The 16,523-nt window shown below is 43.7% G+C and overlaps 1 protein-coding gene across 4 annotated transcripts; it reads right to left on the bottom strand.

The window, feature by feature from the left end:
• Positions 1 to 2,467: 2,467 nt before the first annotated feature.
• PTHLH (parathyroid hormone like hormone) lies at positions 2,468 to 15,942 on the bottom strand. 4 transcript variants are annotated; one of them, XM_040596914.1, is made up of 4 exons: positions 15,701 to 15,942; positions 12,947 to 13,069; positions 6,940 to 7,362; positions 2,468 to 2,975 (listed from the first exon to the last, which is right to left on the bottom strand). In XM_040596914.1, the coding sequence occupies exons 2-4, from the start codon at positions 13,045 to 13,047 to the stop codon at positions 2,966 to 2,968; spliced, it is 534 nt and encodes a 177-aa protein (XP_040452848.1). In that variant the 5' UTR covers positions 13,048 to 13,069; positions 15,701 to 15,942; the 3' UTR covers positions 2,468 to 2,965. The 4 variants fall into 4 exon arrangements, with proteins under 4 accessions (XP_040452848.1, XP_040452846.1, XP_040452845.1 ...); XM_040596912.1 differs by lacking the exon at positions 15,701 to 15,942 and adding an exon at positions 14,251 to 15,563; XM_040596911.1 differs by lacking the exon at positions 15,701 to 15,942 and adding an exon at positions 13,608 to 14,220.
• Positions 15,943 to 16,523: the final 581 nt, after the last annotated feature.

The following is a 16,523-nucleotide window of genomic DNA, read 5'->3' as shown; positions in this document are numbered from 1 at the left end:
AGCAGAGGAAAAGGAATGAGGCATGGATGGGGAGGCACCGGTGGGAGGAGAGAAGGAAGAGAAGGTAGGTGGCAGAAGCAAGAACTGCAAGGTCTGATTGTGTAATCCTACCTCTGACTGTAATGTGGGAGCGAAGAGGCCAAATGAAAACTGAGCAAACAATCTCCCCTTTGGTACTTCCAAACTCTTGGAGTGCCTCCTTACGCATAAATGCTGTCCATTTTAGGTATTTTTAGGCATGCACATGCCATATAGAACATCAAGTGGGTAGTCATACATGAATGTAGAAGTGCAGTTTTCCAAGGGGTCATACAATGCAAATGTTGAAGCTCTAGTACCATTTTTTTCTCCTTTTACGTTTGACATCATGTACATCAGAAAATATCAGGGTAAGTCCTAATTACTTGCTGCAGGGTCTTTCAGGCATGTTGTATCACTTGGGTTGAACTTTCAGAGAAACTGAAGTCTCTGCAAAATTTTAGTCCCCCACAGGAAGGCAAAGCTGCTGCAGATTGTCTCAGAAATACAGGTCTTCAGGATTTATTTTCCTGTGAAGCTGAGAGCTTAAAAAACGTTGCTATCAGCTCTGCAGGGTTAAATCCAACAGTCTGCAGCAGTGACTTTCAAACTAGAGTCTGTGGACCACAGGATTCATAGACAGCTTTTGTAAGGGCTGTGTAAAGATCTTTAAGGAAAACAGGACTTTTGCTTAGATTTGCTACAATTGCAAATTTGACATGTAGAAACTAGGAAAAAATTGCAAGTCCTTAATAGAGAGTGGAAAGCTATGGGGGAAACCAGAGGCATATCCAATCAGACCTCCTCTCATGAAGTGGCCAGTCTACAGAGCCAAGGTTTAGTGTTTGGGTGTATGGGGGGGTTATGCTCTTTGGCCTCCCTGTCTGCCAAGGGTCATCCTTTCTGACAAAGATGAATTGCCTCTGCCCACCGTAGCTTTATGTTTTAGTTCCAGCTGGGATATGCTGGTAATCTTCAGATACAAAATCATCTTCTGAATATATTGCAGTTAACTTCAGTTGTATAAATCCAAACATTAGCTGGATACTATAAATAGGCAGGATGTGCAAGGAGGCCAAGCTGAAAATGTGCAGGAACCATGCCTTTTTTGTTTAATGCAACCCTGAAGTTGTGCTACATTTCATCATGTATATTTTTCATCTGAAAAAGAAAAGCATATGCTTTGGGGCTATACTAATTAACTGGACATAATGAAGCGTTGAATTTCACACTTCAGAGAAATGGATGGGGAAGGATGGGTACATTTTTCTCAAGTTTTCTTGCTTTTAGTGCTTGCTTGGAGGTAGTTTTCTGCAAGATTGGGTAGAGGCAGAAATACATCTGTTTTATATTATATGATGGCTGTACTTTGGCAATGGAAAAAGATGGCACTTAAAAAAAAAGAAAGAAGAATAAAAAAGAAAAGCTTGGCAACTACAGAATGGAGCAACAATTACAAGAACGATCTTAAAATTCCCAGGATTTGTAATTTATTTTTCCACGCTTGCATTTTTCTGATGTTGCTGATGTTAAGGGAGTGAGACAGAGGAAGTTCAGTAGGATTTTACAAAGTACAGATATCTCCATGAAACAATCTCTTTTATTCAGGTTGCCTGCACAGCAGCTGCTGTGATTAACGTGTGGGTGGTAGCGAAGAGGGTAGGAAGTAGGACTCTTATGTTCACTTTAAAAAAAGTGACAGATCATTTTTTTTTCTTCAGCCAGTGGCCATGAAGTAATGAAGGTGGTCTCCCCTTAACTGCAAGTATCTATGGGTATAAGGCAGAAGTAATGCAAATGCTTTTCAGAAATATCCATGTGAGGCATCTTTGTGGCAGTGCACCAGTACCTAGCGATATGTCACCTTCTGTGGTTACTATTTTTTCTTTCCTTTATATATTCACCCAGAAAATGGACTTCCCTGCCCCCCCCACCCCCACACATTAACATGAGGTGGTCCCAAAATACAAAGAGCTGAAACTCCACTCATGTGGTAGACATTTGCATCTTTGAGTAAAGTTGGTGGGAGCCGAGGACACTGAGCATCTGTCTGTTTTTCAACAGGACTACAGGGTGTGACATGTGAGCACCTTCCAAAAGTGATGCATTCCCTAGAGCTGCTTTACACATGCTCTCATTTGGAGAGTGTAATGCTTCAGCCTTTGCAGGGCTGGGGGCTGGAAAGGCTGGGAATCATGTTTTCCCTGCAGCATGGTCTAAGCTAGATGACAGTACCCCCAGGTTGTTCAGCAACTTAGCTGACTTGAAATAGAACACTGGAACAAAATATGTTCTGAGCGATTTTTAAGTAAAAGCTAATGTGAAAATGTGGGAGTATGAACCAATGTAAACACATTAAATTTAAAATTATTTTCAAATGTAGTAAAAAAAAAAAGTATTCCTGCTCTTGAAATTCCTAAAGGACACATTTTTCCTTCTGAGTCATGATTTAATTAGATTATATTTTATTAGACATTCTTTAAAAATTTTAAAATACTGCTATTATACATGCACAAAGGAAAATCAGTTTGAACAATTGTATGTAGGCATTCACTGAAGTCAACCACAAAACAGGAACATTTTATGTCAGTTATCCATGTTACTCGATATGTATATCTAAAGTGCATTATGTTACAAAAAATATAGAAAGTCAGCAGCACCAAGATACGTTCACAAAATAAATACACCGGTCAACAAAATAAATTATGGTAAATGTGACAATAATAATTGTCTTAGCCTTAGCCAAAAAAAAAAAAAAAAAAAAAAAGGAAAAACAAAAAGGTAAATTCACAATAACCAAATGTGCAGTTTCAGAGAGCAATGGGGGAAAAAGGTTTTATTCTGAGCATTTACAATATATACAGGTAATAAATATTTTAATACTTCCCATATGTTCACTATTACAGAATACTGCAATATGTCTTCCAAAAATCTCTTGCTGAAAATGTCAGCGCCTCCTGCAAAGAAAAAAAAAGACAGAAAAAATTGAAAAATTAATTTTCATTTCAAATACATGGATATAAAATCAGTAGCAAGAGTACCACAGATGATAACAGGTATACCTTGTTAGTAAACATTTGCAATAATAAGGCCTGTTTAACAATGTTATACTTTTAGACATCTTTTCAAGACCTCTGTGCTATTTTCTTCAATGCAACTCAGCTAGCAGTATGAAGACCCACAGTTTGTCATGACTTTGACATGAGATGAGGCCATCTATTCCACTATATTGTACACTCAGAGAAAAAAGAACAGGCTTTAGTTTTCTTTAGAGTCTTATGCAAGAAGATTCTTGCGTGCTACAGGTAGAAAAATTGTATCAACCTATAATAAATATGCCAAGTGCTAAAAAGAAAAAAATACAGTTGGAGAAATGAGAAATTTGTTTGAGGATAAGAAAAAGACAGTCCTTATTGAACACTGTGGCAATCATGCCCCTGCTGTGTTAACCACCTGGGGATGATGCCAGGCTTCTGATTAAAACAGTCACACAGGGCTGATTTGGTTTATCTTTCCCAGTGATAGACCACCTGTTAGACAAAGGTCTGTTCATCTCAGAGGTATCCATTTCTGGGGTGTCATGCACATGGGAATATGCAATACTCATGCAGTAAAGGCTGCTCAGGTCTTGAAGTGACTGGATCCTTGATAGTGTGTATCTTTAAGTGCCTGAATGAATGAAAAGGCTGTAATCCTGAAACTTTCCCTCTGTGAGCCAGAGAGCTTGGTCCTGAAAGAAAACGAGCATCTCATCGTGTTAAGCCCCAACTCCTGTTGCATTCAGTCCAAGCTGAAACAGTCAGCTGTATACAGTCCTAAGATTTGGGAGTTTTCTAAGGGGTGCTGGCAGCCTGGGTGAGCTCTCTGCTCCTCCCTTCCTTGTGAAGGCGTGAGAACAAATGCAGAACCTGCTCCTATCCTGTCAGTATACTACTTACATTACAATATCATTTTAAGTGACTTTTTAGCATTGCTGCAGGAAATGCTGAAGGGGTGGGCTTTTTTCCCTTCTGTTCCTGTGAACAGCACATTTCTGTAATGCATGTTGGTTCCCTGGGAAACAGCTATAGGGTGGAATGTGAAGCTATAGGATGGAGTGGGATTCACTCTGTTGCTGGACTGATCACCAAAGCTGCGGGTAGCGTTCCACATGGCAGACGTGTGTGGGCGTGAGACACAGAAAAAAAGCAAATCTTTCAGAGTTTAAGAGGGGATTTTTATGTGCACATTGAAAGTGAGACTACATTTAACGTTAGGGAGTTTACTCATTTGAAAGGTTTCTTAGGAAATTAGGTAATAACAGCTTTAATTTAATTGGAATGGGAATATAGCTGAAATGTCCATGAGAAAGAATTTTTTAAGTGCCCGGAATGGTAATGCTAGCATGAAGCTCCATAATAATTAACTAGTAATATTAGGGTGTATTCAAGCTATACTACAATAGATATAATAATGGCACGTAATTCATACAGCATGACTGTGTATGTGTGTCTGCACTACATAAGCCTATTTTTAAGAGGGTGACATTTTCAGTTTGGCTTGGATTTTAAGCTTTGTTTTCAAGTTTAAGCTAAGCCACATCTTGACAATGGGTTCTGTACTAATGACTACTTGCAAGCTGCCTTCTGTGATTTGGTCCCAGATTTTGCAAGACGAGCTTTTTTTTATGAGATACTTCCTGTAGTAAGCCAAAAGATCTAGAAAGCATATTATTTTGGGTCTTTTTTTCTGACCTAAACTCAAAATCTTGGAATCAAGGGAGTTGTCATGAGGATTTCAATTCAGTGCATTGAGCAGAAAAGAAGCACACAGATACAGTGAAAAGTATGCTTAAACTTAATCTTTGCATTTCCTTGAAATTTACCTCGATGCATTATTCATATCTACTTCTTCACCATTAAGTATGGATGCTTCTCCTAGGCTGCAGCTAGCCTTAGGGGTGCTGCAAAAGCAGCTTCCACTGGTGTAGCATATGGAAATCCTGTCTACACACACCTCCCTTGTGCACCACCAGCAGATAGAGTAGAAGTTCCTGATTCAGTCAGTATAGCTGAGGAATCAACCTCACTCAGATGTGATCATCCCTCCATCTAAAATGTGCTTGCCCAGCATGTGCTAACAACTGCATAGACAACTGCATTGAACCTGACTCCCCCTATCCAAAGGACATGTCAGGGATTTGGGACTTGCTTTCATTTAACGTTTAGAGATTACATCTTTTGCCGGCCTCCTGGGATATCTACAAGCTCATATACTGGCAGTTTCTTAAGAGCTGAACCAGCATATTATGCTCTATAGTTGTGAAGGAGGAATTAAATTTTTCCTATTTTATGGCTTCTCTTTGTTTAATCATCTTCAATGAAGTATCTAAAATACAGGTCCTCTTTAGGAATCTTGCCCTGGAGAAATACTGCATCTTGGGCAATAATATCAGTAAGGTAAAGCTGGACTGCCTTCAGCCATCCAACCATACATCAAACAGAAAGACTGAACTAGGAAAATCAACAGGGTTGCACCTGTAATTCTTTTACATATACCATTGGGTATACAACAAAAGAAAGAGGAGTAAGAAAAAGAAATAACAGTTGAAATGCCCTAGGATATTTTTTTTCCCTCTACATTCAAGATTTCTATGTGCCAAAGACAGGTGTTATTTATTGGCCACCACAGTTCTTAACATCTGTTGAAATGTCAAGCATCTCCTGACCGGAGTCCCACAGCACGCCTTTCTTCAGGCGCTGAGACAAACCAGCCTCTTTTACTTCACTACTGACTGCTACAGCCATGCTTACCGGTTTATGGCCCAGGACACTGAATGCCTAGCCCCAAATGCTGATAACTCCTGTAAATACCATCAGACGTTGAGGCGATGGAGCATGTTGCAAACTGTGGCCTGTAAATCTTAACCCCAAACTGGATTTTAGTAAATCCCACAGCTGGCGTCTCTTTCTAAGAGATTTACTGTAAGCAAGTGGCACTTCTCTTATGTCTCTGTTCTGCCAAAGTGAAGGCGAGGAGGAGAGAAAAGGGTGCGTTTTTTCCTGTTGAAAATGCAAACCTTTGAGGAGAACTGAGGAGTGGACCCCTTGGCTTTGTCTGCAAGTGTGCCAGCTTCCACTCAAGCTGAGATGACTGCAAGCAAATGAGTCACTTGGGGTACCTAGGCTGAAGTCTCCACCACTGCCCTGAAAACCCTTCATTGTCATACATGAGTGAAGCACGTCTCCCTCCAAAAGCAATGCTCAACATTTTTCAGCAGCAACGTAATTGTTTCACGAGCTGGCAAAAAGATGGAGCTGAATTAAAAAGTCCTAATGGCAGGGAAAATTTTATGGTGAAAGGCTGGTCTGCGTTGTTTGCAGATATTACTAAGAGAGAAATTTTCCATGTTCTCCCCTAAGGTTAAACAGTAAAATGAAAAACTGTAAAGTAAGGGTAGGAAAGTTGCCAAAAAGGGGAGGCGTTGAGAAGGAGGAAAGAAAACTTCGCCATTTTATAGATGCAGAGCCTTAAATAAAACTCGAAGCTTTCAATCTGCTGAGGCCCAAGTGTGGGCCCAAGATCTGACATAAGAGACACTACGGTGAAAACTGGAAAGGAAATTTTGATGGCTATGATGTGCTTTCTTTTTGCAGAAATAACTTGCTACTCAGCCTCAGGAAGTTCATTTTGGCAATAAGTAATTTACCTGAATTGTTTGTCATAGGAAAGAAAGTCTTCCTCACCAGTGGGAAGTGGAAAGGGTACTTACCTCCAGAAAGCACCCTGAGACTGTGCACAGCTTGAAAAGCCACTGCCCGGTTATGAGCGTAACGGTGTGGTACTACTCCAGGTTTGAGTGAGGCCTTGGCTTCTCACACCAAAGGATAACAATTTCAGTAAATATATGGGATGCCCCCCAAAAGAATATAGCAGAATTACCTTAAAGTGTGATTATGTGTAGTAAAAGAGTTGTCCAAGAGCGGGCTCTCGGTCACACTGCTTCCGTACATGCCAGTATTTAGCCAAGCCGAGCGGGTTCGCCTTTTTTTCTTCTCTTGCTCCTTACGTTTTCCAGGCTTTGCTTTCTTTTTCTTCCCTGATACCTTCAGGGGCTGCTCCTTGTAGGTCTGTGATTTGTTTGTCTCCTGAGTTAGGTATCTGCCCTCATCTTCGCTACCAAATCGGACAGGGTAGTTCTTCGTGTTGGTAGCAGGCTTAGGGTTAGGTGAAACCTCCGAAGTTGCACGGATTTCTGCAGTGTTGACACCTTCAATTAAATTTTGAAGGAATATTCTTCTTCGTAAGTCTTGGATTGACTTGCCTTTGTCATGTAATAGCTGGTGCTCCGATACAGCCCGTTTGCTAAAGAAAGAGAAGAGAGGAGGGGGAAAAAACATTTAGGATTTGATTATTGCCCAGTACTTGGCAGAGCTCCTTTCTCCTTTGACAGTGGTGGCCACAGTGACTGCGTACCAGCTCTCAGGCTTGGAGACATCCAGTTAAGTCAGACTGCTGGAGCAAGTCCTACATCTCAAAGTAGCTGCTCCCTACAGAGAAGGAAAAGACCTAAGCGGGTAATAATTCTTAGCTAACCGATCACACACCACTGGACCTGGAGCTGGATTAGTCACTGCTCTGTTCTAGGAAAGCATTACAACTCTTAATATATCACACTTCAGTTGTCAGATACAGGAAAACTAAAGGGTCAGATAATGGAGCACTGCAGTCAAGCACGAGAGGGAATAACAAGTACTTGTACTGAAGCCGGAAACGGTGTTTATACAGCATCGTTCTAATAATTTTCTTCTGCTCAGTCATCTACTTCAAAAAACGAAATAAATACATAAAAGTGCATTTCATTTCTAAATTTAAATAAGTGCAATTGCAGGAGTGTAATGGAAAAATGTTCGAATTAGGGTGCTTAAAACACAGGCGCTTCAGCCCATAATGAGCTATCCAGAGAGGCAGTCTGAGCATCAGCAGAGATGAGCCTCAGATGCTCCTGTTGATTTTACTACTTGGCCACTTGTGTCTAATTATGGCTTTAGATGCCTTTCCTTTAAGCATGAGCTTCTGGGGCCAAATTTCTCGTCTGCTGTGCTCTCTGAGTTTTACACTAGCCCTCTTCACTGGATCTTCTTCAAGAGCGTGCTGGTTTGTTTGGGTCTCTGGTACTTTTCCAGAGTTCAGGACCTTTTGGTTCGCTAACCTCTGTCTTGTTTTCAAGGAACTGGGAGATGGTTGGCTATCTATCTCTTAGAGACGTTGTACTGGCAAAGAAAGTATGAAACATCTGAGGAAAGAAGATACAAATGGCACCTGGATAATAAATAACCGTGAGAAAATACATGCTTTTTCCTTGATGTGGGATAGACGCACAGCTGCACTGTGAACCACAGAAAGAGCACAAGCTGGGATTTTAGCTATGTTCCCATGAATGCTATAATACAGTTTATCCTTCCAATTGTCCCACTTCAGTGTGCAGAGATTGGCTATGTATCCTCTCATCTTGCATCAGGGCACTGCATGTGACTGGATTCTTACTGCCCAAAGAAAACGGGTTCGCTGCCTTGCCTGTCGTATAATCATTTGGTCAGCTAGCTGGATAAGAAGTTGTTTCTGCATGTGGGTGAAATGGGAGAAGACACATAACTGTGAGTGAATATTCCTTCCTTCCGTCCCGTCCCTAATTATCCTGCTATGTTACCGGGATTCAAACTGTGGTGGACAAAGATAGTATGCTAAATGATTGGCGGTGTTCTGCAATAGATCTTTCTCAGTCCCTTCAGTCAAACTCTTTAGATTTGTGATGTGATCAACAGTAGAGCTATTTGAAATTGTCAGCTTCAATTAGCATTGGTTTAAGAGCACCCTCTTCACTTCTTGTCTTTGTAGAGCTGCACTTTTTGACTATTGGGTTCAAGTGATGGGTTCAAGTGATACTACACCTCTATTATTCAGCATAAAATTCAAACAGCAGCTTTCCCCCATTCCACAGTAAGACTGAAAGATGACCGTTGGTTTTGCATGAAGTTATACAGCAGGGGTACTTGCTCAAAATCAGACCTAGATATACTCAGGCTTGTGAGCACACATTTGATCAAACATTGTCTATGTTTTAAGCATCCCAAAATCAGTTTTGGATGACCTTGGACTTTAGGGCAAATATTTTATACACTTCAACTCGATGCCCCTAAGCAAAACCGCAATGTGATAATACTGATCTGAACCCATATTGTTTCTCTTCAGTGCAGCTGTGACCATTAACACAAGCTCAAGATCTCCCCCAGGAGATTTTTTTTGACCAGTGCACTCCCTGAAGCTCTCTGATAGCCATCTCTAACAATAGTCTCATTAAGATCAATCTGATTTGCAAGTACGCTAATAAAACTAGCACCTTGGACCCCTCTGAATGGCATACTGCTGTGCTGCTTGTCAAGCTGTCCATTGTGGCTCACATCACATTCCTAGCTTCAGTAATCTATTTTTCCCAGAATATTTGCATGGGAAATGTGGTTCTCCTTTCACTCTTCCAGTTTATAAAAAGCATACAAAATCTCAGTGCTTTACTGCAGTCTAAAACAGCATGTCTCATGTGAATGAGCAAAGCTTTCCTACTGCCTCTTGTAAACTACCAAGGATAATGCCTTTTATCACAGACAACCTAAAGCTGCCTTAATCCTGTAATGTGTATTTGGTCAATTTACCCACTGTGACAAAATCTTGACTCTCTAAAGCCTGTTATTAAAGTACTCTTGACTGAAAAGCTATTCCATTTTACAGAGTTGAAACCTAAAGATTGGGTTCCAGTACACACAAGGCAGTCAAAGAGCATTACAAGATCTGCATCTTGAGTGAGTATACATTTCCAAAATAATGCAGGGATTGATGTGTGAGGGGTTAGGGTGCCAAAGAGGGTGGGTTTCTCTTTAAATGTCTGTATGATATTTAGCATCAAGGCTGGCCCCAAATAACATTCTGCTATTCCAGATGATTGTATAACGTTACGTAGTGTTACATTTCACATGACTTTTATTACTCAGCCAGACTTAAGGATTACATTTTGCCTATCAGCTTCCTTTGTATGCCCTAGATCAAAAATCTCCTCAAAACAAAGACGTGGCAGATACATATCTCTTTGACCTTCTGCCTCAGTTATTCAAACAACTCCTATGTTTGTAAATCAGGAAGAAATACTAGCCCAAGAAGGCTGATGTAAGAAGTGCTTCATAATGGAGATATCAACAATATCTCACCCACACACACACAGAGTAGGAAGGCAATGGAAACTGGAATGAGTGCATTCATATGTCGGGTACAATATGTAAAAAATTATTAGGCTGTTAGGGTTAAGATGACCCACTAGAGGTCCCTTCCATCCTTCTATAAAATGCACCTCTTATTCAAGGAAAAAGTCTGTACCCAAACCAAGTGCAGCAAACGCTAAGCTTACATGTGGTAGGCACTTTTGAGAGAAGGATGTCGATGGTTTGCATTTGACTGGAGTGTCCAAGCTAATTACTGCATCCAAGCACACTATACACATATGAGACAATGTCTCATTATGGGGAAAACAGTAGAAATCCATTACTTGTGGCTCTGCTGACTTCACGTACTTCCAGATAAGCTGTTCTTCTCAGGCACATTCCTTCTCCATTATTTTGCCTAGCTATCTAGCGTCACTAAGAGGCAACATTCTTCAAGTGACAACTTTCTGTCTCAGAGAGTTGCTCTTATTTAATCATTATTATCCTTGACTATTCACATTGGGTCAGATTATAAGTTCAGCAAAATTACTGGAAAGGGTTCAGTCAGCTCTCTGTCTGGATTTTGCAAGACCGAGTGCCCTTGCCACTGGCTCCAAGGGGAGTGAAAGCTGCTCAACCTATCTCAGGGTTAGGAAAAATATTTTGAACAGATCTGGGGACACGATGCTGCAGTGTCTGGGCATGCTGATAAAAATATCTAATTTCACTTTGAGGCATTACAGGGTTTCTCAGAAGTTCTTTAGCAGCTAAAGTGTTTCTATAACAAATAATATGTCTGGCAGTCTTTTCTTGGGACAATTTGCTATTGCTTTCCATGGGAGATTTGCCTCAGTAAAGTCTGTAGAACCAGGCCTATGTCATTTTGATTATTTTTGCATGGATATAATAACGTGCTTCAGTATTTTCATCCGTTACTGGTTTAAGACTTTGACTGAAAAAAAAATATCTCTAGGCTTAAGTGAGTTATTAACCATTAACTCTAGGAATGGTTTGTGGTGATATTAAAACAGGACACATGTTTGAGTGTGGTGTCTGTGTTTGTGCTGTACCCACAAACAAAACTACGTGAATGCCACTAACTGACAGCTAACTGGTTTCTTGTGTGTTTTTTACATGCCATAGCGAAGAGGGAGCTGAGAAATGCATTTTGACTGCTTAGCTTCTACTTTTTTCCCCCTTGTCAGGACAGAATGGGGATGTTGGGAAGAACTCCAACCCTGACCTTTAAAAACAAGTGTTAGAACAATGCTAACTTCAAAAAGAGAGAGAATATTTCTTAGCAAATTAACATTTTTAAAAAACAAATTTGGCTTGGATCCACTTAGAGTTTCCTAGCCAAGAAAATAACAGCATTTGACTGTACTTCAATTATTTTTGTTTTTTATTTCTGAAACTGAAATTAGGTTTCTCTATATCCAAAGAGACAAAAATAGTCTCAAATGAAAGAAATAGTTCAAGAATAGTCTTCAGGAGTACAAAAGCTAGGCATTAATGGACTGGGAAGAATATGCTGCAGCATTATCAGCAATAACATGCTCTACATGATTTACTGTAGGAGATTTGTAATAGCTGTCTGCCTGGTGCCAAAGTTTAGGTGTGTCTGAAGTCACTTCACCTGAGGGATTTTTTTATTTTTTGTTGTGGTTGTTGTTGCTTAAATGGCAGAGGAAGCACTATTTGGAGATCTTGTCCTTATGTATGTAACAAAACATTTACAAGGAAACCCATCTGAAATTGTTTGCTGTGTCATGTTTCCCTATAACTTGTGATTGGATTTTCCAGCCCTCTTTCTCCAACCTGACTTCCTTTTGAACTTCATAACAATACAGCCCTCCACAGCATGACTGAGGTGTTTCTTCCTTAGAAAATCTGATGCAAGTCCAATGAAAGCCAGTGAATTAGATGTGTGAGACAGCTGCTCCTACATCAGCCCAGTGGCTTCTCTTCTGCACTTTGCGTAGGGGTATTAGTATAAACCATGCTGATTATTTTGGAAGGAGCAAAAAGGTCATTTCCTGAACAGACTCTCTTAAGTTACATTATCATTTATCAAAAAATATGCTTCTGCCTCCAAGTCAGATACTGGACTCCCTTTGGAATTATTTTTTTTCTTTCTTTCTTTCTTTTTCTGAAGTGGCAGAAACCCAAAGAAATTGTTCAGTACTTTAGTTTCATGATAGCCCTCACTACTGCGTGTTTCCCCTACCCTTATCAATATTGGCTCCATGCCAGTGCCGAAGGAGTATATGTTATTTAATGTAACACATAGCAGTTTGATAACACGGGATGCTCCCTGCTAGGGCCGGAGAGGTTCATGGGCAGCAGCACATGCTGGGCGAGCACCCAGCTGCGTTGCTGCTCCCCTCGGCAGAAGAGACCCCCCGCTTTTAACATCCCCTCCCCAAAAGCGTTACGAGGCCAGGCATTTGGAAGCGCCCCTTCCCAGCCCCCCACGCCCCCTGCCCCCGCCCCGAGCACCTGGGGCAGGTACCGCGGAGCCGCTCCCGGCAGAGCCGCGCCGGCAGCGCTGCGGGGGGCTGCGACCCCCCGGGCTGCTCCTGCCGCCGGCACCGGAGCTGCCGGCCCGGGGGCACCCGCCACCTCCCTCCCCACCCGCACCGTCACCGAAGCGAGGGGGGAAAATAAAAAATAATTAAAAAAAAAACTTAGAAACTCACAGTCTGCGGCTGATCCCCTCTGCTGATCTCCCGTAGGAGGGCACGGCATAACTCAGCAGAAACACTGCGAAACTCCACTGCTGGAAGAGTTTAGTGAACATTGTATCCTCCGGGTCTTAAAACCTGTAAGGAAAGGAAGATCAGTCCAGAGGGACACATGCGCCAGCACCGTCCTCAGGCAGTCCCCGCTTTCGGCTCTACCAGCTCCGAGGCTGGGAAGGAAAAACAAACTTTCTGAGCTCTCGGCAGCGGCTCACTTCTTCCAAACTTCGCTCCGTCTCTCTCCCTTCCCTGCTGTCTGCCTCTCCCTCCCTCCCTCCCTCCCTCCTTCCCTCCCTCCCTCCCTCTGTCTCTCGCTGCCCGGAGGCAAGATCTCTCTCAATATTAGTTAAAAAATCATCTGGCTCATACTTGAACCGGGTTAGGGAGCGCGTCCATTTGCCTTCCGGAGCTCTGCTCAATTCTAGTCCGCTAAGCCGCCGTCTCAGGGCTTTATGTTAGAGGAGAAGCCCTCTTTGCAGATAAGGAAAGGTTCCCCAAAGTCAGCTCAGCCACCCTCCTGTCTGTGCACACACGCGCAGACACGCACCCCCAGGCAGAGATTCAAGCGGGGGGTGGGAGGCGGGAGGGGATGCATCTATACATCTGTCTTTAAGTATACCTCCGCAAAAAAAGGGTCAAGTTCACGTCCTCTGCTTCCGGAAAGTTGGGTCCACAACTGTGACAAGGAAAGGGAACACAAGCAAGGCTTGCTGCCTAGCTGGAGAGCCCGAGAGGACTAAGAGGAGCGGTAGCCCGGGGAGGCTCAGGGGCTGGGAGGCATGCTTGGCTCCGCAGGTTGGTCTGGGCTGGAGCCTGCGATGTTCACACGCTCCGAAGCAGCCTCTGAAAGACCTGCGGGAGGACGGAGGGTTTTGCAAAGAGATGGCGCCCTAGGAACATGTGCCGAGAGAGCGAGAGCCCGGGCGGGATACCCACAGCCAAAAAGGAGACTGGAAATCGGCGCTTCCCGGGACAGGAATCAAAAAGGAGCGAAGGGAAACACCCGACAGCACATGCACTCAGCAGACCCTAAGGACTCCGGCCAAGCTCTTCGCATCTTCTGCAGCTCCTCTCTCTCTGCCTCTCTCCCCCCTCCACCTCTCCCTTTTTGTGTTTACCCCCAGGTCAGCGCCTCCCCTATCGTAGCACAGTGGAAAGGGCGATTCCCCCCACACCCACACCCCCTATCAGTGGGGGCACTTGTTAGATCAGCCTAAAAGCCCAGCCTGGGGTCGTCGCCACCTTTCCTTTCACGCACCTACCGTTGTTCGTCGCAGTTCCCCTATTAGCTGGAGGGTTGATTCCTAATGATGTTAATTGTACGCTAGTAAAAGGGGAGGGGGGGGCTAAGGGGGAGGGCTGGGGGAAGGACTCGCAGTCTATGAACACAGGCGCTCCTGGCCAAAAAAGTAAATTAGTGGAAAGTTTTCTCCTCCTCTCCCTCTTTCGCCTTCCACTTCGCCCTCCGCCAGCCCGGGCGGGGCGTTGCAGATATCTGTGTCAGGTTGCGCTGCCGTGCGAGGCGGGCAGCCGGGCTGCGGGGCGGCGGGGCCGTGCCCGGAGCGGGGGAGGGCGGCCAGCCCCCCGCGCACCCCCGGCGGCCCCCAACCCCCGGCGGAGGGACCAGATTTTTCCATCACAGGAAAACACTTATGTAAAAACCAAAGGTAACACAATCCACCCCTTTATACAGCCTCCCTGCGCACGAAGCTGCCCGCGGCTGTTAGGAAGTAAGGTGCAGGGCTAAAGCCGGGGGGGGCTCGGTGCGCCCCTCGCCCCCACCCCCGGCGGCTCCGCGGGAGGGGAACACTTCGCAAGCAGCCTCCTCCTTGCGGCAGAGGATGGGCGCTCCCGCACGCTGGCCCTGCCCAGGCCGGCAGCAACGAGCACCTGCGGACGCCGATTCCGTCCCGGCAGCATCCCGGCAGCATCCCGGCAGCCCTCGGCTATCCGCGGCCACGCACCCTCCGCGGGGCTCCGCTCCGCGCCCCGCCGAAACCTCCCCGGAGAGCCCTGACCGCGGGCACCGCCGCCGCTCCCGAGCCCGGGGAGGTCGCTGGTTTCTGCCGCTGACAGCCTGATTTACAGCAAATGCTTTCCCAACACCCTCACAAGCCGCAACAAAACACCGAGGTGTGCCGGCTGGCTGCTCCTTCTCATCCTCTTCTCGGACTGAGGAACGCTTTCGGGAGAAAGTTTAGGTGCAAAGCAAACCGCTTCTCTACCTGCAAGTTATTTTACGTTCAACGACGCTTGCTGCCACAGTTTAAAAGCCCGGCTCCTTAGCCAAATTTCATACCACACAGGCAAATAAAACCGAAAACGTAAGAGCTGAAATAGAAATCATGCTGAAAACATTAAATCGTTGACGCTGTAAATAAATTCCCTGAACACCTGGTAGGCTATAAATTAAAATGTATAGCTAATAGGCTTCTTTGATTTACACTGCCCTTTCGACTAATTAAAAATAATTGTGAGATCCCCTGAAAAGAGCCCCCCCACACTCATAGGTCTATTGCACGTGTTAAAGGTAAAACGTCCATCAAACATTTTTAGAATTTCCTCCCCTCTAAAAAAAAAAAATAAAAAAATAAAAAAAAAATAAAAAAAAGAAAAAAAAGAAAAAACACCCCAACCCTTACAGACTCAGGAAAAATAGATAGCCTTTATAAACTTGGAATACTGAAGTTTCTTCACAATTTATTACTTCACCTTTTCCTCGAGTTACAGCCCTCTGTGCCTCTCAGAGATCACCCTGGCAAAACAGTGGTTGATCTTCTCAGCAATCGCTTCCAAAACTATATTTTATGCTTAAGAAAAAGAAAAAAAAAGAAGTTAAATAAATGAAAAAAAAAAAGGTAATACTTTTCAAAAGAAATACAGCTCTACAGAATTTTTAGTCTGTCTGCAACAGATTAGTGCTAAATAAAGGTGTTAAAAGCAGGTGTTTTTCTCCCTTGCTGCTCTTTTTATTATGAAGAACAGAAGCTTCTCCTAATATATATAGGGAGGGAGACCCTTCTCTATTGCTTTTATTGAAAAGACCAAACTTGTGACATCACTAACCACCTTCCTATGGCTGTTTGCCTCATCTCTGCCTCAGTGGGCTTGGAAAAAAAAAAAAAGAGAGAGAGAAAAAAAAAGAGAAAAAAAATGCAACCCAACTATGGCTTTACTAATATGGCAGGAACTGAGCAGTGCCAAACCCGTTTAAGAGACTTACTATCATACCATGATACCATACCCTCCCCCTAGCCACCCCTCTCCTCCACCCCCACCCCCCGATGAAGACTGTCATCTACAACATCCCAAGCAGCGCTTTTTCTCCTGCCACCTACACAAATGCTTAACTCGTGAGCAAACTCCTGCTACCTAGCCTCACCGCAAGCCTGAGCCCTCCTCCGTGGCAAGATGGGGCAAAAAAGAAATAACAATCCCCTTTACCAGGGATTAAGCCCCCTTTCCCTGCGGGATGGAGCCGCGGAGAGGGAGATGCGCACCCGGGGAAACACCTGTAGCATCTCACCCCGCCGGC

This window comes from Falco naumanni, chromosome 5, assembly GCF_017639655.2.
Source record: "Falco naumanni isolate bFalNau1 chromosome 5, bFalNau1.pat, whole genome shotgun sequence".
Lineage (NCBI taxonomy): Eukaryota > Metazoa > Chordata > Aves > Falconiformes > Falconidae > Falco > Falco naumanni.
Note: the sequence above shows the minus strand (reverse complement) of the source record. Positions and strands in the feature narration are given on the sequence as shown.

Coding starts and splice junctions, on each gene's coding strand:
- PTHLH (XM_040596914.1), bottom strand. CDS start 13,047: ATGTTCACTAAACTCTTCCAGCAGTGGAGTTTCGCAGTGTTTCTGCTG. Junction 7,363..12,946: donor GAGGGGATCAGCCGCAGACT/GTGAGTTTCTAA, acceptor CTCTTTCTTTAG/CAAACGGGCTGTATCGGAGC.